Below are 25,832 nucleotides of genomic sequence, written 5' to 3'. Positions count from 1 at the left end.
AGGCGTCTCTCGGTGGCCTCACCTCCGGGCCGCCCGGGGCGCTCGGCCACCCCAGCCTCTCGGGTCCGGAGACCTCAAAGCGCAAACCGCCGGCGCCTCCGCAGCTCCTGGCCGGGTCCTGCCCCACCCGGCCCCGCCCTCGGGCCCCGCCCGCTCCCGCTCCGCCCCCTCCAGCCGGAAACCCCCCTTCTCCTCCTCCGGGTCCCCGCACACTGCACACCCACCAGCCCCTCTCCCTCCGCGGGTCCGCGAAGCCTCTCCCCGCCCCGGCCCGCCCGCTTCCTCCCGCTCGGGTTCCCGGTCCCCAGGCCCCGCCCACTCCGCCCTCCACACAGGCCCCACCCACCTCCCCGCCCGCCGCGCCGGCCCCAACCCGGGCCCCGGGCCCGCTATCCCCAGCCGAGGCCCCGCCCCCGGCCCCGGAAGCCCCGCCCCGCCCCGGCCCCGCCCCCCCGAAGTTTCTTGGGCCCCGGGCGGCCGGCGGGACAGAGCGCTGCGAGCCGCCGCCCGGCCGCCGCGGATGGAGCTGCCGGGGCCCGCGCGGCGCGGGGAGTGAGCGCACCGCGGCCGATCGGCGGACCCAGCGGACTCGCCATGGAGGAGGAGGTGAGGGCCGGCCCGGCGGGGCCTGGGCCGGGGTCCCGAGCCGCTCACGGCGGTTGGGGTCCCGGGCTCGGGCCCTGCTCCAGCCCCGCTCCCGCGGACGCCGGCGCTGCTCCCCACCCCCAGCGGGCAGAGCCGGGCAGGGGCGGCGGGTGGGGTCGTGTCCGGCGCTGCGACGACCCACCCTCCTTTGCTGTCTCTTTGGCTTCGCTCACCACCTGGGGGCATGTTATTGTTCCCATTGGACTGACGGGGAGACTGAGGCTCTGCTGAAGCGGCCTGGGGTGCTGGCCACCGCTGACTCTCCTTGCCGGCCAGGTCGGATCTCAAGGGGGCAGGGGGCAGCCTGTGTGTATTGGGGTGTTGTGTGTGTGTGTGTGTGGGTTGGGGAGGGCTGTCGGTCCTGGAGCGCCTCTCTGAGGGAATCTCGAGGCTGTGATCTTCCCTGGTGGCCCCATGGCTGGAGAAGTTGCTTTTTTTCTCCCCGTGTGTTCCCTTTACCCTACCCTCTCACCTACCCCAGAGTTGGCTTAGTAGGGGCTGATCCTAGCCCCTGCCTTCCCCCACACCCCTGGGGGCTAGTTCCCGGAAGGAGCTGGGCAGCGGGCCCAGCAGTGCCCCTGTGAGCCTCTCTCTCCCCCCTCAGGACCCTCTTGGTCTGGGGAGGGATCAGGCACAATGTGACTCCGGCCCTTTACTTGCAAACACTGTTCTCCTAACAGCCCCATCACCCAAACACACTGCAAGCATTTAATGTGTGCTTGTGGAGTGAATGCATTAGAGGAGGGGCCGGCTGAGTCTGGAGGATTTGCTTCTTGTCGTCTGGGCGTGTGTGTGAGAGAGAGAGAGAGAGAGAGAGAGAGAGAGAGAGAGAGAGAGAAAGAGAGTGCTTCTGACCCTCTCAGCCCAGGGGAAGGGTGTATGTCTGTGCCTGGGCGAGTGGGGAGGCTACCCTGGCCACCTGGGGAGCCCTGCCTGGTCCCCATCCGTGCCCATTTCCTTTCTGCCCCTGCCCAGGGGCAGCTGGGGTGTCAGGGTTCCCTCCAGGCCAGGCCCGTGGTTCCTATGGGGTGTAGATAAGTCACTTCCCCTCTCAGCTTGTGTTTCCTCTTCTATAAAATATTGGGCCTGAGGCCTCCTCCCCAGACCCAGGCCGTGTGCCTGTGGCCCCTTCTCTCAGAGTGGGGGGAAGCAGGGGCCAGGCCACTCCACTGTGATTTGCTTTGGCTTCTGGCTTGCAGAGGCAGGGCTGCCCGCCCCGGCCCCAGGCCCTGGGGCCCCCTGCTGTGAGGGCTGGGTTGTCTGGCTGGGCCCCACCTCTTCTCCCAGAGGATGTGGGACAGGATTACTCCATCTTCTGATCTGCTCTGGCCCCCAATTAAGGGAAGTTATCTCCGGGCCTCCTGGGCCATGGTTTGTCTCCCACTGGCTCTGAGTTTCTAACGTTGCCACTTACTGACAGCACCGAAAGCTCCCCAAACAGCTGGGTTAACTGAGATCTTGCTTACCTCTCCCCCACACAGCCAGGGGCTCCCTGACTCCTCCTTCCCCTTTGGCATCCCTAGTTCTTTTCTTCCCGTTTCTTCTCCTCGGCACTTACTCTTTATCTCCTTAGGCCCCAGGGTCCCACCTTTGTTTCTCTAAAGCCCCTCTTAGACCATAGTCACCCCTACCCTTCATGACCCCTGGCTGGCCTCCTCATCTCACTCGCACATGGCTGCTTTCAGCTCCTTCCCAGCTCTGAGCTTCCTCCCCCTGTCACAGCCAAGGTCCCTCAGCCTCGGTGACCTGCTCCGTCAGGCTGAGGCTTGGTGAAGTGCAGGTCTGGGCACTGGGCATCCGTCCACTTGTGCTCCCATGGCCTCACTTCCCCGTCTATAAAATGAGAGCGGTGGGAGATGCAGAAATGCCGTGATACGTGCAGAAGCTTTGAAAGTTGCAAATATCAATGCGAGGGGTTCCTGACCCTGGTGTAAGGCTGCAAACCCTGGACTCCGGTTTTCCCGCTCTGCCCTGGGGTTCTGCCCTTGTCCTCTAGTAAGTCATGCCTTTTTCTGGCTTGGCCTCCAGGCTGTTCATCAGTTGCCCTTTCCCGTCTAGAGACAGGCAGGGCAGTGTGCAGTCCCAGGACTGGTTTTGTTACCTCGAGCTAACCTCTGACCCTTCCCAGGCTGTACTTTCTCATCCTGTAGTGAAGGAGCTGAGACTGTAGGGCCTTTAATACCCTTGGTATCTTTCCTTCTCTGGGCCAAGGGGTGTCTCCTTCCCTCTCCTCCACAGGCCTGTCAAAACCCTGCCTTCTGCAAGGGCTTCCTACACTGACCTCAAGCCCTTCCTTGTCCCATTAGAGAGCTAGGACTGAGGCATCCCTCCAGTGGGTGCTCTGTCCCTCCCAACAGGCCCTCGAGCAGGGTCTGTGCTGCCCCCGTCAGACTGGAACTTGCTCGCAGGGCTCTGGCCTGGTGGGTTCTTAGCAGAGTTTGATCAGAGCATCGCTGGGTTTAGTCAAAGAGCAAAGATCATCATCGTAAGTTCCCAGTGATGTGAGGTGTCAACGCGTCTTCTGCTGGTCTCCGTCCCTCTGTTTTGGCCATTGTTGTGGCTTTCCACCCGCTTCCCTCCTGTGCACAGGGTCAGGGTGACCTGGCATCTTTTTCTTTTGAATGAATGACACAGAGACCTTCCCACCTCAGGCAAAGGGGAGCCAGGCTGGTGCTCGGGGTGCCCCAGAAGCTGCCCACTGTGGGCAGGGGAGGGCCTGAGTGAGGTCGATGGGAGAGGAGAGAGCGAAACAGGAAGCACAGTGGTCAGCTGGTCGACAAGAGGAGTGGAGGCTGAGAAACTGGGCTGAGCAAGATAAAACCTCCCTGTGAGCCCTGCCAAGGGGAGGGGCTGCTTATGAAAACTTACTGGCACGTAGCCAGGCCCCTGGTGGGGGAATGAATGTCTGAGGGGCAGGGAGAGGAGTTGGGTGAAGGGTGGCAGGCAAGCGGGTCTCCCTTGGGGAAGCTGCTGGTGTGGGGGTGGCTGATTCCTGGTAAGGAGACCCTTCCTGGGCTTCAGTTCATGCCTCCAGCCCCTCACTTGTCACTCCCCTCAATCCCAAAGTGCCTTCTTGCCTCATCCTGACCGCACCCATCCCTTAGGCCCTGGACTGGCTTCTCTACTTAATCCAGCCATGGTGTTCCCTGGGCACTGCTCTGCTGCACCCAGAGGGGACTGTGGTCCAGGCACACGTTTCTAGCTTTGCACCTGGGAGCTCCCAGCTGGCAGGAAGTTTTCACAATGTCAGTAGATGAGGCAGGCAGGGGAGGTCACAGTGGAGGGGCTTTAAAAGGGGCAGTGTGGGCCCTGAGAAGCAGGAGGGGAGCTGGGAGCTTAGGGGTGGGGCATCCAGGCAGCACCTTCATGGCCCACTGTCCCTGCTGCCTGGTGTGAGAGGCCTGTAGCCCGCAGGCCTAGGCAGGAGCTTACAATGCTGATTGACATGTGGGGGTGGGATTTCCTGTTTCCCACTTCATCCCTTCCAGCCCTGGGGGGACGAGGCCCCTCAGGGTCACACAGCCCATGGGGCTGAACATGCGGTCTCTGCGGAGGGCGGGAGGGGGAGCTGGGTGGGTGATAGGATACAAGAACCTCTCTCATCTTGTCAAGGGCCCTGAAGTCCTTTCTCCGGACAGGGTGGCTCATACTGGCCTGCAGGCAAGCCTCCACTTCCTCATTTGTCCATCCGGGAGAACGTTTGGGACCATGCAGCTTCCCCATTTTTCTCATCGTCCAGACGTGAGGGAGAGACCCTAAGGTGTGCTCACATTCCAAGGAGCGCCAGGGCCGTTCGTGGCCAGTAGCTAAGCCCAGAAAGGGCCTTGTTCTAGATTTCTGAACCAGCCCAGGGAGAGGTCCTGAGAGGCAGAGGGAGTGGCAGTGACAGCAATAACAATAACAGCAACTGCCATTTCCTACCTGGGTCTCCCAGGCACTGCTTTGTGTGCCGCGTCTTAATCCGGCAAACACTGACTGAGCCCGGCTGTATCCCGGCGTTGTCTAGGCACAAGGACAGGGCAGTAAACAAAACAACACTGTCCTCGTGGAGTGATCATCGCCATTTCTTTTTTTTCTTTTTTTAATATATTTTATTGCTTTCTTACAGAGAGGAAGGGAGAGAGATAGAGAGCTAGAAAAGTCGATGAGAGAGAAACATGGACCAGCTGCCTCTTGCACACCCCTGACCCCCGACCGGGGATGTGGCCGCAACCAATGTATATATGCCCTTGACCGGAATCGAACCCGGGACCTTTCGGTCCACAGACCGACGCTCTACCGCTGAGCCAAACCGGCTTCGGCAGATCATTGCCATTTCTATAGTCATGCCTATCTCCATGTCACAGCTAAAACTGGGAGACCAAGTAACTTGCCTCTGGTCTGTGTGACTTGGGCTTCAGTGCTCAGATCCCCAGCTGTCGTGCAGAGGGCTGGGGGCAGCTCGGTGAGAACCAGGTTAGGGCTCCCCTGCCATGATGGAAAGCAGGGAGGCTGTGCCCTCCCCGGCCCCTGGCAACTCACCACGCGTCCATCTGCCTGGGCTTGTCCTTCCAAAGGCAGCTGTGGCCACAGGCCATCCCCTGGGGAGAAGCTGCTTTTAACTGGGGCCACTTTTTTGAGCTTTATGTAAATTACAGAGTAGCCAAAAATTAGTGCTAATTTCCTTCTAGCACCCTCTAGATTCTGACGCTGCTCTTGATCCCTTCCCCCCCACCTTCCCCTTCACACTCACTACTGTGCATACCAGTCACTGAAGCAAAGTGGTTAGCAAGTTGCATGTATTTTTATTTTCATTTCACAGGTATTTCTCGAGCACCCATTACGTGTAAAGGAACAGTGCTGGGTGCTGGGGCCAGAGGTGAATCTGACCCACCTGGTAGGAGGTGACCCCCCATATATACACCTGGCACCCGCTAACCAAGCAGGTGGTGGAGGGGCACAAGATGTCAGTGGCTGGCCTGGAGGCCCCAGGGTGGCCGCCATGTCTTAGAGAAGGACTCTGGTCCAAGGCAAATCCCTCAGAACCTCACCAGATGGGGTGGCCGCCCCCAAGTCCTGGGCTCGGGTGGGGAGGAGCGCAGAGGAGCCTCCTGTTTGGGGGCAGAAGCAGGAGGTTCCAAGGGTTTACTAGGTGAAGGGCAGGGCCAGGAGGGAGCTTACCACCCTGCCTGCTTCCCTCCTCTCATCCTTCTCATTCTGCTCACATGTCCTCTCCTCCATGGGGCCTGCACTGTCCTCTCTCACTTGCCAACCCCTTCACTCTTTACTTTGTAGCATTTCACACTGGATGTGTTTTTGTCTAGTGTTCATTTGTCCAGCTTCTCCTTTCCTAAGTTGCCAGCTCTCTGAGGGCAGAGGTCCATCATTTGTGTTCCTCTCTGCCTGCCCCAGCATCCGTGGCACTGCCGGTGCTCAGGACAGCATTTGTTGGCTGGTTGGATGAACACACGGGAGGTGGAATTGTGAACTCTGGCTCTGTCCTTCCAGCTGTGTGACTCTGGCAAGTTATCCTTCTGAGTTTGCTGTGACATGTAGGCAATGGTGCCACCGCCTTGGAGGGTAGGTGTATGGACTAGCTGAGACAATGTGTGAAAACAGTGGCTCAGCCGAAACCGGTTTGGCTCAGTGGGTAGAGCGTTGGCCTGCTAACTGAAAGGTCCCAGGTTCAATTCCAGTCAAGGGCATGTACCTTGGTTACGGGCACATCCCCAGTTGGGGGTGTGCAAGAGGCAGCTGATTGATGATTCTCTCACTAATGTTTCTAACTATCCCTCTCTCTTCCTCTTTGTAAAAAATCAATAAAATATATTAAAAAAAAAGAAAAGAAAATGGTGGCTCAGTACAAGGGACTGCTGCTAATATTGCTGCTGCTGCTGCTGTTATTACTGTTATTTCTAAGGCTGGGTTAAGAATATTTGCCTGGCGCCAAAACCAGTTTGGCTCAGTGGCTGGAGCGTCAGCCTTTGGACTGAACGGTCCCAGGTTTGATTCCAGTCAAGGGCATGTACCTTGGTTGTGGGCACATCTCCAGTAGGGGGTGTGCAAGAGGCAGCTGATCGATGTTTCTCTCTCATCGATGTTTCTAACTCTCTACCCCTCTCCCTCTCTGTGAAAATCAATAAAATATATTTTTTTTTTAAAAAAAAGAATATTTGCCTGGAGGTTGTGGCGAAGCCCACATGAAGGATATTAGGAGGCTCCCAGCAGAGGGACGTGTTGCTAGTTTGGCCTGTGGACTGTGTGCCCCCCCTGTGGCAACCCTCATGGTACGTCTGTCTCTGTCTTCCAGGGGGTGAAGGAGGGGGGCGAGAAGCCCCAGCGAGCGCGGACGGCAGACAAGGCGGGCTGGATCAAGAAGAGCAGCGGGGGCTTCTTAGGGCTCTGGAAAGACCGCTACCTGCTCCTCTGCCAGGCCCAGCTGCTGGTCTACGAGAATGAGGTGAGCACGGGCCTGAGGCGGGTGCTGAGGCAGGGACAGGGCGGCGGGGGAACCCAGAGCCGGGACCGGAGGATCTGTTCCGTTTTTGCCGTGCTGTGCCACCCTGGGCGAGAACCTGACCTTCAGGTCTCCGCGGCTCAGACGGGAGCTCCAGGTGCTCGTCCAGGGCTCCTGGCTGAGGGGCTGTTGGAAGTGTGTGCGTAAGGGTGAGTGTGTCTTCTCAAACCCACAACCCACCCCCTGGCCCTGGGGCAGGTTCCACATTTGTGAATGTTCCAGAAACTGAAGCTTGCTCCCTTTGTCAATGATAATGGAAGTAATACTAGCCGCTCGTGCGTGTTTAGAGCTCTTGTATGAGACTCGACAGCCCCAGGAGGGCAGTCATCATGTCATCGTCTACGAGATGGATCCTGAGGCTGAGGGCGGCCAAAGGACTGCTCAGCATCTCAGGGAGGGAGGAGCCAGGTCTAGAACCCAATCCATTGCTCTTTCCACTCACTGATGCCGGCAATTGCACGCTACAACCTATTTTGGGCGGACGGTCTTTATTTGGGTGAATACTCTCTGCCTTCTTCAGAAGAAGGCACCAGCTTACATCGAGTCTGTCCTTGTGGCTCCGAGTCACTTATAATCAGACTGTGCCTCTCGTCTTTTCTTTCCCCTTCAACGTGGAGCTACCAGTTGCTGCTTCGCCACTTCTGCCGTCCTGGTGCCTCGCACAGCCCTCACGTTTTCCCACCACAGGCTTGGCCCCGCCTCATTTCAGCAGGCTTGGAACCTGGACCCCAGGATGCTAACACTGGTGTTCAGAGTTGAAAAACCTCTTGTTGACAACCGGAGGAGGAAAGGTCTTTCACTTACGACGCGTGTGTCCTGGGTTGGGTATAGAGGGCCCATCCACAGAGAAGGGGCTGTCGCTGTGTGCCTCCCGCAGTGGAATACAGGGGAGATCCTGCCTGTTCCTCCTCAGCCTCTCTCCGCCTGCCCCGGGTACCTTGGCACATTCATAATCGTCCCGGGCCAAGAAAGATGGGGCGCCCGGTCTCCGTGATGAAGGGAGTTGCTCTTGAGAAGCACGTGGCCTGTCTTTCCCGAGGCCCAGGCTCATGAAGTTGGGGTGTCAGAGAAGCAGCTGGACGAGTCGTTCAGACAGCCCCCCAGGTGTTCTGTACGCTGCTCTCGGCAAACGAGGAGGCGCTGTGGCGGCAGCAAGGGGATGTTTTTATAAATAAAGGGTGTTGTCAAAGCTTCCTCCAGTCCCAGCTGCCTCAGAGTTGAGTGACAGGTCCCCAGCTGCCAGCCTGCCAGGCACTGCCAGACTTGTCCTGGGCTACCCCTCCACATCTGGCCACAGCTGGGGAACAGGAAGGATCTTGCATCCCCTAAACATGAAAAACCTAAACCACCCTTTAAAATAATCACTGCCAAGAACCTCAGCGAAGCGCCAGGAACTTCGCCCTCTCAGGGTGGGGTGCTTGGCCCGGGAGTAGGAATTGAGAAATGCTTATTAGTTCAATTCCTCTTTCTTGATGTAAGGAACTAGGCGAATGAGAATGGCTCTTGGCTGTCTCTTGGCCGTCAGTGAGGCTGACGTTCCAAGAACGCTGCCCCCGCCCCGCGCCTGCTGGGTTATCCGTGGCTCTCAGCTGCACAAGGGCCGGATGATTCAGCGATTCGGGTAAGAGGAGGCCCGGGTCAGACAGCCGTGGGGGCTGGGCGTGGCGATGAAGCACCTTTGTTTTGGGGCCAGCAGTGGCCCGGCTGGGTTCCCCATGTGCACATGGGGCAGGTGACCGGCACCTTCTGCAACTGGGGGTCCTTTTGCAGGCAGCCCCCTTCCTCTGGGGTCTCACTGAGTCAGGCGTTCAGTCCGGCAGATGGTCCTCTGTATGTTGCTTGTGAGCTGCTCCTCGGTGGGCATTCGAGGGGGAACAGAAAGGAGAGCAGACATAAGCAGCACAGGGGAGAGAGTGATGGCCCAGCAGGAAGCTAGGACTGCTCTTCCCATAGCAGAGGATCCCGAGCATCTAGTTGGGTGCCTGCACCTAGCAGGTGCTTTGTGGATTGGGGACCTCAAAGGAGCAAGGTGGCACCAAGGCTTGGGCTCCTGGGGTGAGCAGTGAGCGTCCTGGACCCGGTGGATTGTGCTGTCCCTTGTTGAGTGGAGAAATGTGGGAGGGATTAAAGACTAGGGGTTGAAAGAGATGTGCAGAGGCAAAAATGGGAAAGACACCTGATTGTACCTGGATGGGGAAAATCAAGCTGCCTGGCCATATGGTCCCCTTTCCCTAGGGCTGAAGGGAGGGTACACCAGTGGTTATCCACTTTAGCTGTACAGTCATCTGCTCATGTCTGGGCTCCACCCCCCAGGGATCCTGATGTAATTGATCTGGGATGTTGCCTGGGCTTTGGGATTTTTATTTATTTTTTAATCCTTACCCAAGGATATGTTCCCATTGATTTGAGAGAGAGAAATTATTGATGTGAGAGTGAAACATCATTTGGTTGCCTCTTGTACATGGGGATCAAACCCACAACCCAGGCATGTGCCCTAACTGGTGACTCTCAAACATGTGACCTTTTCTGGTGTATAGGATGATGCTCTAATCAATTGAACCACATGGCCAGGGCTGGAGATTGGGATTTGAAAAAAAAAAATAATTTAAAAAAAAAATTAATTTCAGAGAGGAAGGGAGGGAGAGAGGAAAATAGAAACATCAGTGATGAGAATCATTCATCCGCTGCCTCCTGTGTGACCCATAATGGGGATCGAGCCTGCAACCTGGGCATGTGCCCTGACCAGGAATTGAATTATGACCTTCTGGTGCATAGGTCAATGCTCAACCACTGAGCCACGCCGGGCAGGTGGCACTGGGGTTTTTAAAGGTCCCAGGGCCACTGAGGTTGAGAAACAGAGTTTCTCAAACTTTTGTATACATTAGAATCAGCTGGAGGGCTGTTACAATAAAACTCAGATTTCCCCTAAGATGATGATTCATTAGGAATGGAGCCAGAGAATTTGCATTTCTCACACGTTCTCAGGTTATGCTGCTGCTGCTGGACCAGCTACCACACGTGGAGGACCCCTGGTGCAGCCCAGGCACTGCCCCTGCCGCCTCTGCCCCCGGCAGGGAGGAGCGCTGTGCTGGGAAGGGCTCTGGCCTGGAGGCAGAGGGCGTGGGGTTGAGTTTGGCTCTGGCCCCTCATGCTTGGGTCTGAGCTCCTAGGGCAGATCAGTTCACCTCCAACTTCATTCTCTTCCTCTACAAAGTGAGGCAGGGGGTTGGTTCCAGGACCTTCGTGGATACCAAAATCCATGGGTGCTCAAGTCCTTGATATGCATGGAATAGTATTTGCATGTAACCTACACATGTCCTTTCGTATACTTTACCTGATCTCTAGCTACTTATACTATCCAGAACAATGTCAGTACTATGTAATCAGTTGTTTAGGGCATAATGGCAATAAAGAAATGTCTGTACATCAAGAAGCAACCATGGCCGGGACCGGTTTGCGTCGGCCTGCGGACTGAAAGGTCCCGGGTTCGATTCCAGTCAAGGGCATGTACATTGGTTGCGGGCACATCCCCAGTGGCGGGTGTGCAAGAGGCAGCTAGTCGATGTTTCTCTCGATGTTTCTAACTCTCTGTCCCTCTCAATTCCTCTCTGTGTAAAATCGATAAAATACATATTAAAAAAAAAAAAAGAAGAAGAAGCAACCATGGTAGGCCTAACTACATAGTACATGTCGGCAACAACGTAACTTTTTCCCTCAAATGTTTCCGATGGAGGTGGGTGGAATCTGTGGATGTGGGGCCCTGGGAAACGGTATAGGCAGATTCATGGAGGGAAATGAGGGCATTTCCTCTGCAAATATTTGAATCACCGTTTCCCAGATATTCCACCCAAACCTGGGAGCACCGAGAGGTCCTGGGGGGTGCTCCTGCTGGCTCCATGTGACGTCAAACAGCAGCTCCACGTGGCCAGTTGCTAGGCCTGTGCCTCCCCGACCCCTGCTGACCCAGGCCTGTTTCTGTTTCCCTGGAGTCTCCAGGGAGAGACTGTGCACATCAGGAAGTTGCTCCTGCTAAGTCTTCCGGAAGAGCCACCAATTGATCACCATTGAGGGAGGGGCTTGTCCCAGGCAGCGTGCTGAGAGGCACCTGGTGGAGAAAGCACTCAGGTGCCAGGCCTGGTGGGTAAGAAGGGAGTCTAGCCCGGGTCCAGGAGTGGCCTAGAAGAGGCTGGCCACTGTCCTGGCCACTGGACTTCTGTTGATGGGGCCTCAGGATGACAGCCTGGGGGTGGGGTGCTCTTAAAGGAACCATTGCGCTCTCCATTGTCCCCGAGGCAAGGTCAGCGGAGGAAGATGCCAGTAGAGATGCTCAGGGTCACTGTGGTGATGCAGGGATGTCGCCCAAGCATGCTTGTTCACGCTTTCCTCTGTGGCTCTGCCTGGAAAGCCTTTTTCTTTCTTTTTTATTTATTTTAAAATATTTTTTGTTTAAAATATTACATATATTAGTACATATGTCTCCCTTTCCCCCCCACTGACCTTCACCCAGCCTCCCTTACCCCCTGTCGCGTGCCCTTATTCCACCCCCTCCCCAGTGTCTGGTGTCCATTGGTGTGCTTATATGCATGCATGCAAGTCCTTCGGTTGATCTATTTTTCCCCCTCTCCAGCAATCCCCAGCCTTCCCGCTGTAATTTGACAGTCTGTTTGGTGCTTTGCTGCCTTTGTGTCTACCTTTTTTATTCATCAGGTTATAATGTTCTTTATTTTCCATAAATGAGATCATGTGGTATTTTTCTTTCACTGCCTGGCTTATTTTACTTAACATAATGCTCTCCTTCTATCCATGCTGCTGCAGATGGTAAGGATTCCTTATTTTTTAGAGCAGCATAGTATTCCATTGTGTAGATGTACCATAGTTTTGTGATCCAGTCATCTGCTGATGGGCACTTAGGCTGTTCCTAAGTCTTAGCTATGGTGAATTGTGCTGTTATGAACATAGGGGTGCTTATATCCTTTCTGATGGGTGTTTCTAGTTTCTTGGGATATCCTTTTTCTTTTTTCATGTTGTGACAACTTGCTCCCTCTTCCAGGCTACCTTTTCCGAACATCTCTGCCTGGCCTCTGGGCCTGCACGGACCCCCAGGCACCCTTTCTGAGCCTCTCGAGCTTCCCGGGTTTTCTCCTACTCCTTAGGAACATTTGCGTCAGCTCTGCTCCCCATCTCCGGATGGTGAGCCCCATCTCTCACGTGCATTGTGAGCCTTGAGCGTGTCCCTCCAGCCTGAATGCTGGATTCACAGACTGAATGCCGGGGACTGAATAGCTCATCTTGGTGATTGATTGGCAGGCTGGGGTCCCCCTCTGACCAAGTGATGTCCTCATTGGTTGGGACCAGGGTCTGAGGCGGGGCCTGGGTGTCTGAGGGTCTGGCTGTGTCCTGCTCTCACCACTTCATGTCCCCTCTGTCCCCCCACAGGACGAGCAGAAGTGTGTGGAGACAGTGGAGCTGGGCAGCTATGAGAAGTGCCAGGACCTTCGTGCCCTCCTCATGCGGAAACACCGATTTATCCTGCTGCGATCCCCAGGGAACAAGGTAGGGCTGAGCCTGCTGGGCCGGACCCTCCTCCGGGCTGGGGTCCGCTTGGGAAGGCCCTCCCTGGAGGCTTTCTAAGACGGGCTGGGCCCCGATGCAGCCGTGCATTCGCTGTGGAGTGTGCCTGAGGCTCACGTCCGGGGCTGCCCCAGGTGGGACCGTTGCCTGTTTGGTCCTGGAGTCTCCCGCCCCGGGTGATGGGAGATGCGGGTAGAGCTCTGCTGAGCGCTCTGCTCCCCTCTCCCTCCAGGCTCTGGCCTCCTCCCAGGCTGCGGTTGGAAAGTAGCCTCTGGGAGGTGGGGCACTTGGCTTTCTCCCACTCCCTGGACACAGGAGGCCGGGGCTGAGGCAGGGGAGCCGGGACGAGGCCTCCGTCCCACCAGACCTGACACTGACAGTCCGGCCAGAGGGGAGGGAGGGGCTCCTGTGCCCGGGCTTCCTGGGTGGGCCCTCTCCCCGGACTCGGTCCCTGGAGGCTGCAGCCCCCCAGCTCCCCTCCCTGCACGCTCCTCCTGGCCAGTGCTGGGAAAGCCTCCTGTCTGAGAGCCTCTCTCCCCGGCGGGACATGCTGTGTGTACAGATGAGGTCTGCTGTTGGCACCACATGTCTCTGGCAGGCAGTTCGGTGAGTGACGCTGGCGTCGTCTCACACATGTCAGGAGTCCGATGGGGGTTGGCGTGTACAGTCAGTGCCTCTGGCCAGACCCCCCCTCCTGCATGGGTCACGCCTCCCCCGACCTCTGCACGTCATGTGGAGCCTCCCGGAGCGGGGCTGAGTCACCGCCGCGGGGGTGGGGAGCGGGTCCGGGCTGGGCCTGCTGGAGCCTTTCTGTTTCTCCACCCGGAGCCCTGTCTGTTCTGCTCACTAATCCGTGGCCCTGCTCTGCCTGGGTGAGGGCAGAGAGGTAGCCGTGGGCAGGCTCTGACCCTGGGGTTGGGGGTGTGCCAGGGGGCGAGGGGCAGTTTATAGTGTCCTGAGGGCTCCTGGGGCTGGGCCCAGGTTTCACGTGGCATCTGCTGCTGAGGGCTCTTTGAGGAGAGGAGAGCCATGTTTTGGTCTCGGGCCAGGAGCCCCTGCCCTGTGGGGAGGCCTGCTCTCTCTGGGGGGCGCTCTGTGTGTATGTGTGTTTTGAGAGACATGGAGTTCATTATGCACGGATGCACCTGTGTGTCCAGTGCATGTGTGTGCACCTATTCGTGTTCACCTGGCCACAGTCTGTGTGGGTCTTTGCATGTCTTAGTGAGCTTATGTGGCTGTGGAGCTGAGGGGACCTGGTTCTGTCCCTGCCAGTCCTGGCCCCTCCTCTCTCCCATTCTGAGGATCAGCTGGTGGTGGGATAGGTGGGCGGGCCCAGGGCAGGGGGGGACATTGCCTTCGGAGAAGCCTGTTTGTGTATCTACCTTCTCGCCTGCTTCAGCCAACACCTCCCCCCCATTCCCAGTTCTTCAGAGGTCAGGTGGCTCAGGGCGGCTCTGGGAACAGGGTGATCAGTAGGGAGTGCGCTGTGGAGCAGCTGGTGGGGCTGCAGAGCAGTGGGAGGACAGCACACCCTGATTCCAACTCAAGGGCCCCCTGACCCTTGCCACCCCAGGAGCTCACACAGAGAGGGAGCTCTGCAGAGGGCACACGGGGGACCACCCAGAGTACCACATCCCCCGCATCCTCACCCTCCTTTCCTGTCGCCCTGGGTGTTCCCCATCCGCAGTGACGCTGCCCGCTGCCTGGGAGGTCACATGACCCCGCTGTCTGGTCCCGAGGCCGCCTGGTTTTCCTTCTAATCAAATAAACAAAGACTCCAGTGTCCTGCATGGCCCTCTCCCCCCATCTCCCCACCCCCACGCCCCTGCCATGAGGTCACAGGCAGATGCTGCCAGGAAGCAGGGTGGCCGCTGCTGGGCCTTGCTGCCTGCTGGTCCCAGCCAGCTTGGCCCTTTCCTTTTCCTGCCTCCCCTCCCCCTCCCACTCTTTGCCCCTCTGCCATTCTGTCCTCCCCCCTTCCCCAGGCCAGTGCGGGTCTATTCTGGGGCCAGACCTGTTAGCTCCTAAAGGCCTTTGCTCCTGGGGCTTCTTGGAAGGACTTGGGCAGAGACCTGTGTGGCCTGGGGCCCTTCAGGACGTGGGGTGGGGTGGGGCAGGAGGAGCGCCTCTTGGTATTCTGCTTATCCCTGTTCTCATCACCCTGTGGGATGCCTGGCTCCTTCAGCCAGAATCGCAGGGCTCCTGAGGGTGGGGCCGGGTCCCATTTCACCTTTTATTCCTTCTCCTAGGGAGGCCCTTTGGCCCACACCCTCCTCCCCACAGCCTGCCTCAGGTGGGCTGGCCCGCGGGGAAGGCCACAGTTTGGGTTGGGTTCAGTGGTTCTGTATTTGTCTCATTGAGGCCCCACGTGAAAAGACATGTGCAGGGTGAGACTAGGATCTGAACTTGACTCCCAGGCCAGTGGTCTTTTTCGCCCTGCCTGCTGCATTTGTTGCTGTATTTAAGTACACGCCTCCCAAGCTCTCTGGGATGTTAAGTTTTGCACCAGGCAGGGGCCTACCAATCAGGCCTGCGAGCAGGAACAGCGGCTGGCTCCGAGGCACTGGCCCTGGTCCACCTTTTCACAGCCCCATCCCAGGGTTGGGTGGGACCTTGCAGAGCCTGGATGCAGTGCCGCTCCCCCCTGAGCTCCCGGCAGCCCTGATGGCCGGGCTAAGAGGCAGTTGCCAAGGTGCCCTAGGGTTTCTGACTTAACTGCAGATCTGCTGCCAGGATCGAATTTACCCTGGTCATGCAAATGAGCATTTGGCTGTGCCTGGCATGGGGAGGCAGGTGGGACCCAGGGCCTGGTATGAAGAGAAGCGGGAGGCAGCCAGGAGGAAGTTATATAATGAGGATGCTGAGGGGCCAGGGGACTTCAGTGTTACATAACTGGGAGAGTGGTGGGGAGGAAGGCGCTAACACGGGTGTGTGTGTGTGTGTGTGTGTGTGTGTGTGTGTGTACAGGCTGGCGACCCGCCCAACAAAGAACTAGGGCATCTTGAGGTCAGAGAGTGGGCAATGGCCCAAAAATAGGGTAAGGGAAGGAACCTTGGGCTAGTTCATTCATGAATTGGCTCATTCATTCAGTAACTATTTACTGAGTACCTACTGTGTGCGGCCCCTGGCTTCAGTCAGGTTGAATTCCCTCAGCACTTTTTCTCGATGAGGAAACTGTTGGGCTGGTTTTTTATTGTTTTTTTTGTTTTTAAATGCTTTTATTAATTTCAGAGAGGGAGGGAGAGGGAGAGAAAGAGAAACATTCATGATGAGAGAGAATCATGGATCGGCCGCCTCCCACAATCTCCACCCTGGGGATCGAGCCCACAACCCGGGCATGTGCCCTGACCAGGAATTGAACCCTTCAGTCCACATGCTGACTCTTGACGCTCTATCCACTGAGCCAAACTAGCCAGGTTGGTGCTGTTTTGTCCAGAAGGAAGGCCATGGTGATAATTTCTACTACTGAGCACTCTATGCCCAACTCCAGATCTTACACTTCAAATGTCAGTGACCCTCACAGCTCCATAGGCAGATCATGGTGGTGGTCTCCCTTTACAGACGAGGAAACTGAGGCTCAAGGTCAGCCAGCTGTAAGTGGTGGTTTGTCCAGTTCAGAGACTCCACTGCTGTGTCCACCGTGCAAAGCAGCCTCTCAGTTTGTGTGCCTCACACCTTCCTTCATTTTCTATCTGAGTTTGGGGCCTGGCAGGTGGGGGGCCGGGGGCTCTCCATGCTGCCTTCTGAGTCTAATACAGGAGCTGGGAGTTCCTGCCCAAGATGGAGAGGGACCTGTGGGGTGGGTGGCCTAGGGTCTGGAGTCAGGAGTCATGGGATTACGTTAGGCCACAGTGGTCAAATGTCATCCCATCTGGTGAGACTCTGCTTCCTCATCTGTAGAATGAGGAGGTTGGAAAGGACCCCAAGGCCAGAAAGGAGACCCTGGGATGTTTTTACTTGTGGCCAGGACTGCCTGTAGTGCCCCCGGGAGCTGAAGATGGTTCGGTTCCGGTGGGCCTTCACCGTGGACCCTCTCATGCCTGTCACCTCTGTCACTCAGTCCCAGGAGACCAGCCTACTCCTGCTTCAGAGAAAGCACGCCCTGAGCTCCCTCCCCAGGGCAGGGCTGGTTCCAGTCTGAGTCTGACCGCTGCAGCGGGGAGCGAGCCCTTTCTCGGCTGGACCTGCCCACCCCTCCCTGAAGCCCCGGAGCGGGTCGTTGTGGTTTGCTCCCAGCCAGCTGTGCCACCTTGGGATTTGGGGTGGGGAGCTTCCTTAAGACCCAAATGTGAGCCAGGTTTAACATCTGCCATCTCCCCCACCCATGCCCCCTGCAGGTCAGCAACATCAAGTTCCAAGCACCCAGTGGGGAGGAGAAGGAATCCTGGATCAAAGCCCTCAATGAAGGGATCAGCCGAGGCAAGAACAAGGCTTTCGATGAGGTGCGGTGAGGTCCTGCGGACAGACAGCCCTGTGTCCCCTTTCCCCCGTGTGAGCTCAGAGGGGACCCTGCCCTCTGAGCTCACACAGGGTACCTCGCCTCAGACACCCCTTGGTTATGTCACTGCTACACACTGGCCGGGCTGTTGTTACCTCATTTAATCCTCACAGCACCCCTCAAAGTAGGTGGTAGCATTCCCACTTTACAGATGAAGAAACTGAGGTGTAAGGAGATTAAGTGACGGGTTAAAATGACAACATGGGTGAATGGTGGGGTAGAATTTACAGCTTGTAGTCCAGCAGCCGGTGGGCCCAGCCAGAGAGGTTTGGGGGTGAGCTGACAGCCAGAAAGCTCATTTTCAGTTTGGCCATGAAGTGTAAGCCAGTGTCTGCCCGCAGTGGCCACTCACCCCCTGCGCTGGAGTGGTGACAGTGGCCACAGTCAGGCTTGGGGCAGGCAAGGTGTCCCCTGGACCAGATCTCCTAGGGAGGATTATCTTTGACATCGTGGGGTTTTAGCTCTTTGGGCTAAGCTGGTCCTGGAGGCTGCCTGGGGTGGCCCTTGGACTGCAGAAGTCTGAGACCCGAGGGGAGAAAGCTTCCCAAGGCCCCTGACTTGGGGCTCGGCTCCTAGTTCATGTCTCAGTGGGACCGGCATGCTCGGAGCTTCCCCTTTTGTGGGGCGGGATGATGGGGGCATGGGCTGGGCCTCAGCCCACAGTCTGTTCCTCTGCGGAACTGACAGCTGGACCCCCAGGTGGCCTGAGCCTGACCAGAAGGAGCTGCTGCCTCTAGATGCTCTGGCCCGAGGGTCCCGGGGGAGCAGCCGGGGCGGGGCAAGGCCTTTTCTGGGAGCAGATTCCAGGGTATCCTGGGCTAACTCCTCGCCCTCCCCCAGCTAAGCCAAACGCAGCCTCGGGGCCATTACATATTTGCAATAGACTGAGGGGCAAGGGCTGCAGCCCATATTAGGGCAGGAAGACTGAGCCCAAAGAGGGCAGCCACAGAGAGGGAGGTGACAAAGGCAGGGCAGAGACAGGGAGCAGAGGTCGATCATGGGGAGATACTTCAGAGAGAGGCAGCGGCGGGGCTCTCACCCTGTGCGTGAGGATGTGGGTACGGGCTGTGACTCTGAGTTAACACCTGGGCATTTCCTTCTCTCCCCAAGGCCTGGTGGGGACTGACCTGGTTCCTTCTCCTTCCCAGATAAAGGTGGACACGAGCTGTGCGCTGGAGCATGTGACCCGGAACCGAGTGCGCGGGGGCCAGCAGCGCCGGCCGCCTACGAGAATCCACCTGAAGGAGGTAAGATTGCCCGCAGCCTGGACAGATGGGCGGGCAGTGAGCCTGGGACCCCAGCTCCTTCGGATGGCAGCCAGGCTCGGCCCCCTTTTCCCGAGGACCCTGGAGCTGGTGCTTCTTGGGCGGTGCGGGTCTGAGCGCAGGCACAGATGTCAGTCGTGCTCAGCGTGTAGATGTGCCTCCTGTGCTGTGGCCCACACGCCGGCCTCGGCCAGAGTTGGTGCCCGAGGGAAGCAGACCCCAAGTGGTCTGTGCCTCTCAGAGCCCAGCTCCCAGCTGGAGAGAGATGTGCAGGCAGAGCTGCGTCTAGTTTTTGTACAGAGGACCCCCTGGCACTAGAAGGACGGGAAGGGTTTCAATTGGCAGATGTGGCGGGAGGGCGGGGGTGGTGGAGGGCGTGGTGTGAGCTGAGGCAGGAGGCAGGAGAGTGCAAAGCGTGCCAAGTCCCTCTGGGACAGCTTTCAGGGAAGCGGGGTCAGGGGGAGGAAATTGGGGAGACCTTGAATGCCGGAACTGAGGACAGGATGGGTGGGAGGCTGTGTTCCAGAGGTCAGTTTGAGGCCCAGGCAGCAGGAGTTTGGATTGAGGGGAGGAAAGGTAGGGGGCCAGGAGGAAGAGGAGCAGTGGGGGCTCCAGGCTCCCAGAGGGGTTGGAAAGGGAGGGCCAGTGGGAGAGAGACTGAGAAGCAGGAGTCAGCCGGCTTGTGATTGCCTGCAGGCTGGGGGCGCGCCCTAGACAGACGAGGGGGGTTGTCAGAGGAGCCTCCACACCTGGAGGCTGGGCAGGTAGAGGCCCTGGGCACAGGGAGTTTGGGAGAAGATATGGGCAAGGGGAGGGGTGACTGAGGAGCCCTTTCAGACCATTGTTGCTGGGGGGTGGATGGTGGGGTGGTAGAGACCTTGGAGGTCAGGACAGAACCTCAGTACATGCTACATTTGGCGCGTGGGGCAGTAAAGAGCCAAGGAAGAGGAGGCCAGAGAGGCAAGTGGCACATCCAGGGAGAGAAGGCACAGGACCCCTGGGTCATCAGCCAGGTTGGCACCCACCGTCACAAGGGCAGGATGAGGGACAGGCAGGGGGTAATGCTTATGCATATTCGCTCAGAAAGGTCAGATTGGGGCCGTCATGGGGTGCAGAGCTAAGGTGCTGGTGTCGGGGACCAGAGGAAGAAAGGGGGGGAAGGGGAGGGGCAAGGTCACCGGAGAGCTTGCCTTGAGGTGAGGCAGCCTGTTCCTGCCTGTCAGCCGAGGGAAGCTGCAGAGAGGAGGACTGAAGTAACCAGAGGGCAAGGCAGACCTGAGGGGGAGATGTAGGAGGTGCAGGGAGGGCCAGCTGGAGGGGAGACCCTGTGAGGAGGCTTCAGGGAGGGACGCTCATCCCAGGGACTGAACGTGTGTCGCCAGCTCACCTGTGTGCATGTAGAGGGGAGTGAGGGTCCCCGCCGGACCCACCACCTGAGGGATCAGGAGAGGCCGGCTGCCCAGCCCTGCTCCAGGGCCCCTGAGGCTCCCGGGGAAGGTCCCCAGGACCAGGTGGCTGCGGGGTGTCCCTGCGGAGCTCTGGGGCCCAGTGGGTGGCAGCTGTCTGCTTGGCGCAGCTGTTCCCTCGGGCAGTCAGCTGTGGTCTGGGCTGCCATGCCCGGGGCCACATCTGACCATGTGAGGACAGTGGGCACAAGCGGCCGAGCAGCTGGGCAGGCGAGGGCTGGAGAGATCTGGGCCAGAGGCTGGTGTGGGCTGGCAGGCTGCACCGAGGTCTCCAGGGAGGGGAAGCAGAAGTGAGTGAGCACAGACAGTGCTGGAGACTTACTGAGTCCGGGTCCTGGCACCCGCTGGGTGGGTGGTTGCAGAGAGGGAACACTGTCCAGGCCAAACAGCCAGGAAGGGTCAGAAACAGGCTGGAGCCATGTGCCCTGCTGCCCAGGCCAGCACAACGGCTACTAAACAGAGCGGCCTCTTTCCCTGGCTGGAGGAAGCCGGCGGGGGCACCGAGGGGACAGCCGGCTCTGACCTCTGGCCTGTGATTCTGATACAGGGAATTCTCCAAGTGAGAGAGCAGCGGGTTCATCAGAGGGCGTGGGCAGGGCCTGGGACCTGGGCAGCCTGGAGGGGAGGGCTGTAGTCCCCCTGTGGGCGGACACATCAGACCCAAAGGCCAGCCGCCCATGCTGATGTCCATATGCTGCCCCCTCCAGGTAGCCAACGCAGCTTCTGATGGACTTTCACGCCTGGACCTCGATGCTCTGGACAGCAGGTCGCCAGGGTTTACCCCCGGCAATGATGTCAGTGCAGCCCAGCCCCGGGAGGCACCCCGGCCCCTCCTGCCTCCCACCAAGCCCTCCCCGGCTCCCGAGGTGACCGTCCTCGGTGACAGAGTGGAAACCCCTGTGGGGCAGAGAGCCCCAACCCCTGTCTCCGCAAGCTCTGACGCGCAGCCTGAGAGCCAGGAAGACTCGGAGACGGCCGTGGGCGAGGACAGTGCCTCTGAGCAGCTCCCCAGGGTCCTGCCTGAGAAGCTGAAGGTGAGCTGGGACAACTCCACCCCCGAGGAGCCCCCTGCGCCTGAGAGAGCGGGACCAGCCCAGGCGCCCTGTTCTGAGACTCCCGAGGCCCCGACCAAGGAGGCCGGGAAGCCCCCCACGCCCCCACCCAAGATCCTATCGGAGAAACTGAGAGCCTCCATGGGTGGGGTGGAGGCTCCGGAGCCAGCCCAGAGCCCCGGGGCCTCCGAGCCCTCTGCCCCCGGCTCAATACAGGTTTCAGTGAATGGCGTGGACGACAGTCCCGAGCCTGCCGAGCCATCCCAGGCTGCTGGCACTCCGGGAAGCCCCCCAAAGAACGAAACGGCGTCTACGGTGTTCCCCTGGGACCTGCCATCTCAGATGCAGCCCCGCCGCTCCTCCATGGGGGACCTGCTGGGGGAAGGCCCCCGGCGCCCGCAGCAGCGGCTGTTCCGGGCCCAGCTGGAGGTGCAGGTGGCCTCCGAGCAGACGGAGAAACTGCTGAACAAGATGCTGGCCGGCGAGCCGGCCCCGGTGAGCGCCGAGACGCTGCTCAGCGAGGCCGTGGAGCAGCTGCGGCAGGCCACCCAAGTCCTGCAGGAGATCCGAGATCTGGGAGACCTAAGCCAGGAAGCACCCGGGCTGCGGGAGAAGCGGAAGGAGCTGGTGACCCTCTACAGGAGAAGTGCACCCTAGGGCCGGGCGCGGTCCCTGCTGGCTGGCCGAGTTCTCCGGAGCCCAGCCCTGCTGAGAAGTGTGCTTCTGCTCGGGCTGCGGAAGGGCCGTCGGACATGGCAGTGTTTGGCTGGGACCTGCAGAGGCTCCGGGCCCTTCCTGCCTTGCCTTGGCCGGTGGTGCAGGTGTCACCCAGGCCCACGTCTGGCCGACTGGCCTGGCCCCCGGGCCCCGGGTCAGCGGGGAGCACACACTCAGGACCTCTGCGCTCGCATGGCTGTTCCGATCTGGCCCAGGGATTCGCCCAGCACTGGGGGTCTGGGGGTGGCATCATCTCTGCTTCTCACCCTCGGTAGTTTACATTCCTGACTTCTGAACAGAGCACAGCTGAGCCCCCCGCAGCCTCTATGTCCAGATACTCCCAGGCAGACAGCCTCCTGGCAAAGGCAGCTTCAAGGCGTAACCAGCCCTCCTGCCCACCTCTTCCCAGCAGCTGCTGACACCGTGGGTCTAGGCTGGTCTAGGCTGTAGGTTCATCCCTCAGCTGCAAGCCCCTGAAGGCGGGTCGGAGGCAGGTGTGAGAAAGCCACTTGCTGTGGGCCCTCTCTGGGCCTCCCTGTTCTGCAGGCCTTCCCTGGGGAGTGTGACGGGAGGCCTCCGCGGGGAGGAGGAACCTGAAAGGTCTCCTCGTCCAGTCCCTGCCTCTGGACCGGCTGGTGTCCAGCCCCACGCATTCCTCTACAGGTGAACTTCAAACGGCCCGATGTCAATGTCAGAAAATCCCGTATGTGATTCGTTCCAAATCAGCCTTCAGAAGGATTTACATCTGGGTCTCTGTGGTTCCTCCACAACCAAACAGGTCCAATATCCCAGTCATTTACTCTTACGCTGAGGGGTATGCTGGGGCCTGAAACATCCCCTCCCACTCCCCTCACCCCTGGCTCAGGCCCTAGATGGGCTGTGCTTCCTGAGCTTCCCAGTGGGAGGAGCATTTTCTCCTGGCCCGGCCAGCACCTGGGCCTCTCAGAGCCCCTCCCTGGCTCCAGGAGCACATCTGGCCCCATCCTGCTGCAGCAGCTGGACTGAGGGCAGAGCCTGAGGGTGCAGAGCCCTGAGGGCTGCAGCCACTCTCCCTGGGCCCGGGGGAGCGGGAGCAGCTCCTCACAGGCTTGCTCAGGGGGTTCTGCTTGTGCACTTTCGTTTACTGAGAGAGGAGGCGGAGGGCCACAGCTGTGCGCTCTGGCCTTTCTGCCCGCTGCCCACCCCCTGCCACCAGTAGTGCCCACTGAGGCCTGCCAGTGCAGGCCCGTGCCTTCTTTCCTGTACTTCTACCTGTTATCGAGGGCAGTAGCCAGGGGTCAGGAGGGCAGATAGAGGTTCACTCTGTAGCCCGACTGGGCAGGCCTGGGTGTGAGCAGCAATGCCAGGGCTCATGAGCCCCATGGGTCTTCCCAAACCACACCCTTTGGAAAAACCAGGCTCCCATGCCACGTTCTGCCTGTCCGTCTGTCTCCAGTGTGAGAGCAAGAACGCCATCAAGTACCCGCAACCACGTGGCCCCTGCGGTCTTGCTTTGGGGAACAGCCCTCCTGTGAGGGCTGCTGGGCTTTAGCCCATCACCTGCTTTCAGGGACAGGAGCCTCGCTTTCCCCTCTGATGAGTGACCAGGCTGAGGGAGCAGCTCTGGGGCAGCCTTAGTGGCCTAAGGCCATTGGCTCCTGTAGGGTCCCCAGACCTGGGCAGCCTGGGTCCCAAGCGGGGAGCCAGCGTCCAGGGGAGGGAGGATGGGAAATGGGCAGGGCTGCCTTCCTGCCTCTGGAAGGGGCTGGCATTCCATGTCTTATGCTTACGAAGCGCCTTTCTTGAAGTTTGGCAATAAATTCCTTTTTATGGAACTTTTCTGCCGCAAGCCTGTTTGTTGGTGTGGGGCCAGCTCCGGGGTGGCCTCAGGGAAGCAGGGCAGGAGGTGCGGTGGCCTCACCGGTCCCCGTGCCAGGGCACCCTTCCACAGGCCGGGCGGGGCGTCGCCCTCCGCGAGCTCCTCCTTTGATATGTCACCACACCGTTCCACGGGCTGGGGCTGTCAGGAACAGTGCGTTTCAGTTTTTAAAAGCTTTATTTGGAAATTTCAAACAGGAAGGTTTTTAGAGTAAGAGTAGCACATAGAACACCATTACACTCATACCCTGATTGACTCACTGGCACTCTCTAACATATATGTACACACAACTTTTTTCTGAGTCATTGGAGAATTATCATGGCCCCTTACCCCTGAATACTTCAGTGTATTTCCTAAAAATAAGTGTATTCTCCTATGTAACCAAGTATTGTTATCAATTTCAGAAAACTTAACACCAGTATAATAGTGACTGTTACAATTTGTTATATGACCCAATAATGTCCGTTATCATATTTTTCCTCTAGTGTAGTGTTGGATATTGCTATTGCATACATGTCTCTTTAGCCTCCTTTAATCTGAAATGTTCCCACAGCTTTTATCTTTCATGACATGGACATTTTTGAAGAATACACTTTCTCCCCATATTGTTGTTTTTTTTTTTTTTTAATTCTCACCAGAGGATATGCTTTCTATGATTTTAGAGCGAGGAAGGAAAAGAGAGAGCGAGAAACACTTGTGGAGAGAAACCTCCATTAGTTGACTCCCCATATGCACCTGACTGGGGATTGAACCTGCAATCCTTTGGTGTACGAAGGACACTCCAGTCAACCGAGCCACCCGATTAGACGCCCCCTTCCCTCCCTCACCAACCCCCATCTTTTTTTTTTTTTTTAATATATTTTATTGATTTTTTTATAGAGAGGAAGAGAGATGGATAGAGAGTTAGAAACACCGATGAGAGAGAATCATTGATCAGCTTGCCTCCTGCACACCCGCCACTGAGGATGTGCCCTCAATCAAGGTACATGCCCTTGACCGGAATCGAACCCGAGACCTTTCAGTCCGCAAGCCAACGCTCTATCCATTGAGCCAAACCGGTTTCGGCCCCCCATCTTTTTTTTTAATAGAATATTCCTCGCTTTGAATTTGTCTGAGTCTCCTCACTATGAGATTGAGGTTATAGGTTCAGAAAACTGCACAGGTGCTCCTAAGTCCTCAGGGCATCACAGCTGCAGACACGCATCCACCTGCCCTTCGTTGATGTTAATTTTGATCATCTGGTCAGGTGTCTGATTTCTCTACTGGAGAGTTAGAACTTTTCTCTTGTAACTAATAAATAATCTGGGAGACACTTTAAGACCATGCACAAATACGTTGCACCTCATCAAATATACCCCGTAGATTCAGCCTCCATTGAGAATTCTTGTCTGCACAGGTGTTTCCTAGGATGGTTCAAAACGATCACAACTGCTACTTTAACTTGGAACCTCATTCTGGTTAGGGGTGAGCCTGGGCCCCACCTTATGCCAACGGTACCCCTAAGGCAGGGGTCCTCAAACTTTTTAAAGTGGGGGCCAGATCACGGTCCCTCAGAGAGCTGGAGGGCCGGACTATATGAACTACTAATTCCTACTGTAACACCTTGGCTGCGCTCACTGCCCAAAAAACCTGGCGGGCCGGATCAGACTCCTCTGCGGGCCGCATGTGGCCCGCGGGCCGTAGTTTGAAGACCCCTGCCCTAAGGCATCTCAGCAGCACCCCAGGACTTCACTGAGCGTTCTTTGGCTCCAAGTCAAGCTGCTAAAGGTCATGTTCCACCCAGGGACTTGGGTGAGTCTGACTCGGGGGTCTCGGTTTCCTCACCCACGAAAGGGGAAGGGCACTGCTCCCCACTCCCTGAGTGGGAAAGCACCACTGTGCTCCCCAAGGCTGCCTCCCTTGCTCCTCTGAGGGCTGCTGGACAGTCCCGGTGGCCAACGTAACAGGAAGCCCCTGATCCGGGCCTATCGCCTATAGCTGTGACCCCATGTCCCTCCCGAACTCCCCTGCCCTGGCCTGACATGGCAGCCATCCTGAGAGAGCCGCCTGCAGAGGCTGGGACACCCCCAAGCAAATCATTTCACTTTCATGGCCAAAGCGAGGGAGAGGAGCCCCTTTATTGACGGGGGTGTTCCCTCACCCTGGCCCAGAAAGAAGCTCCCCCCCCCCTGGTGGGCTGCCTCACAGGGGATGGCTGACGGGAAGGTGTCCGTGGCCAGCCACAGGCCCGGAAAGGATGTGGCGAAAGCTTGCTTTCCCTCTGG

At 58.0% G+C, this 25,832-nt stretch overlaps 1 protein-coding gene across 2 annotated transcripts; it reads left to right on the top strand.

The window, feature by feature from the left end:
* Positions 1-466: 466 nt before the first annotated feature.
* Positions 467-23,529, top strand: PLEKHO2 (pleckstrin homology domain containing O2). 2 transcript variants are annotated; one of them, XM_084887397.1, is made up of 6 exons: positions 467-606; positions 6,935-7,084; positions 12,578-12,694; positions 17,050-17,154; positions 18,359-18,457; positions 20,649-23,526. In XM_084887397.1, the coding sequence occupies exons 1-6, from the start codon at positions 595-597 to the stop codon at positions 21,648-21,650; spliced, it is 1,485 nt and encodes a 494-aa protein (XP_084743523.1). In that variant the 5' UTR covers positions 467-594; the 3' UTR covers positions 21,651-23,526. The 2 variants fall into 2 exon arrangements, with proteins under 2 accessions (XP_084743523.1, XP_084743524.1); XM_084887398.1 differs by lacking the exon at positions 467-606 and adding an exon at positions 652-921 and having other exon boundaries at positions 20,649-23,529.
* The last annotated feature ends 2,303 nt before the right edge of the window (positions 23,530-25,832 follow it).

The sequence above is a fragment of the Pipistrellus hanaki genome (assembly GCF_964339955.1).
Source record: "Pipistrellus hanaki genome assembly, chromosome: 1".
Taxonomy (NCBI): Eukaryota; Metazoa; Chordata; class Mammalia; order Chiroptera; family Vespertilionidae; genus Pipistrellus; species Pipistrellus hanaki.
Note: the sequence above shows the minus strand (reverse complement) of the source record. Positions and strands in the feature narration are given on the sequence as shown.

Bases quoted from the DNA above. Each gene is read 5' to 3' on its own strand.
- PLEKHO2 (XM_084887397.1), top strand. The intron at 12,695-17,049 runs GTAGGGCTGAGC...TGCCCCCTGCAG, and splicing joins TGCGATCCCCAGGGAACAAG to GTCAGCAACATCAAGTTCCA. The intron at 17,155-18,358 runs GTGCGGTGAGGT...TCTCCTTCCCAG, and splicing joins AGAACAAGGCTTTCGATGAG to ATAAAGGTGGACACGAGCTG.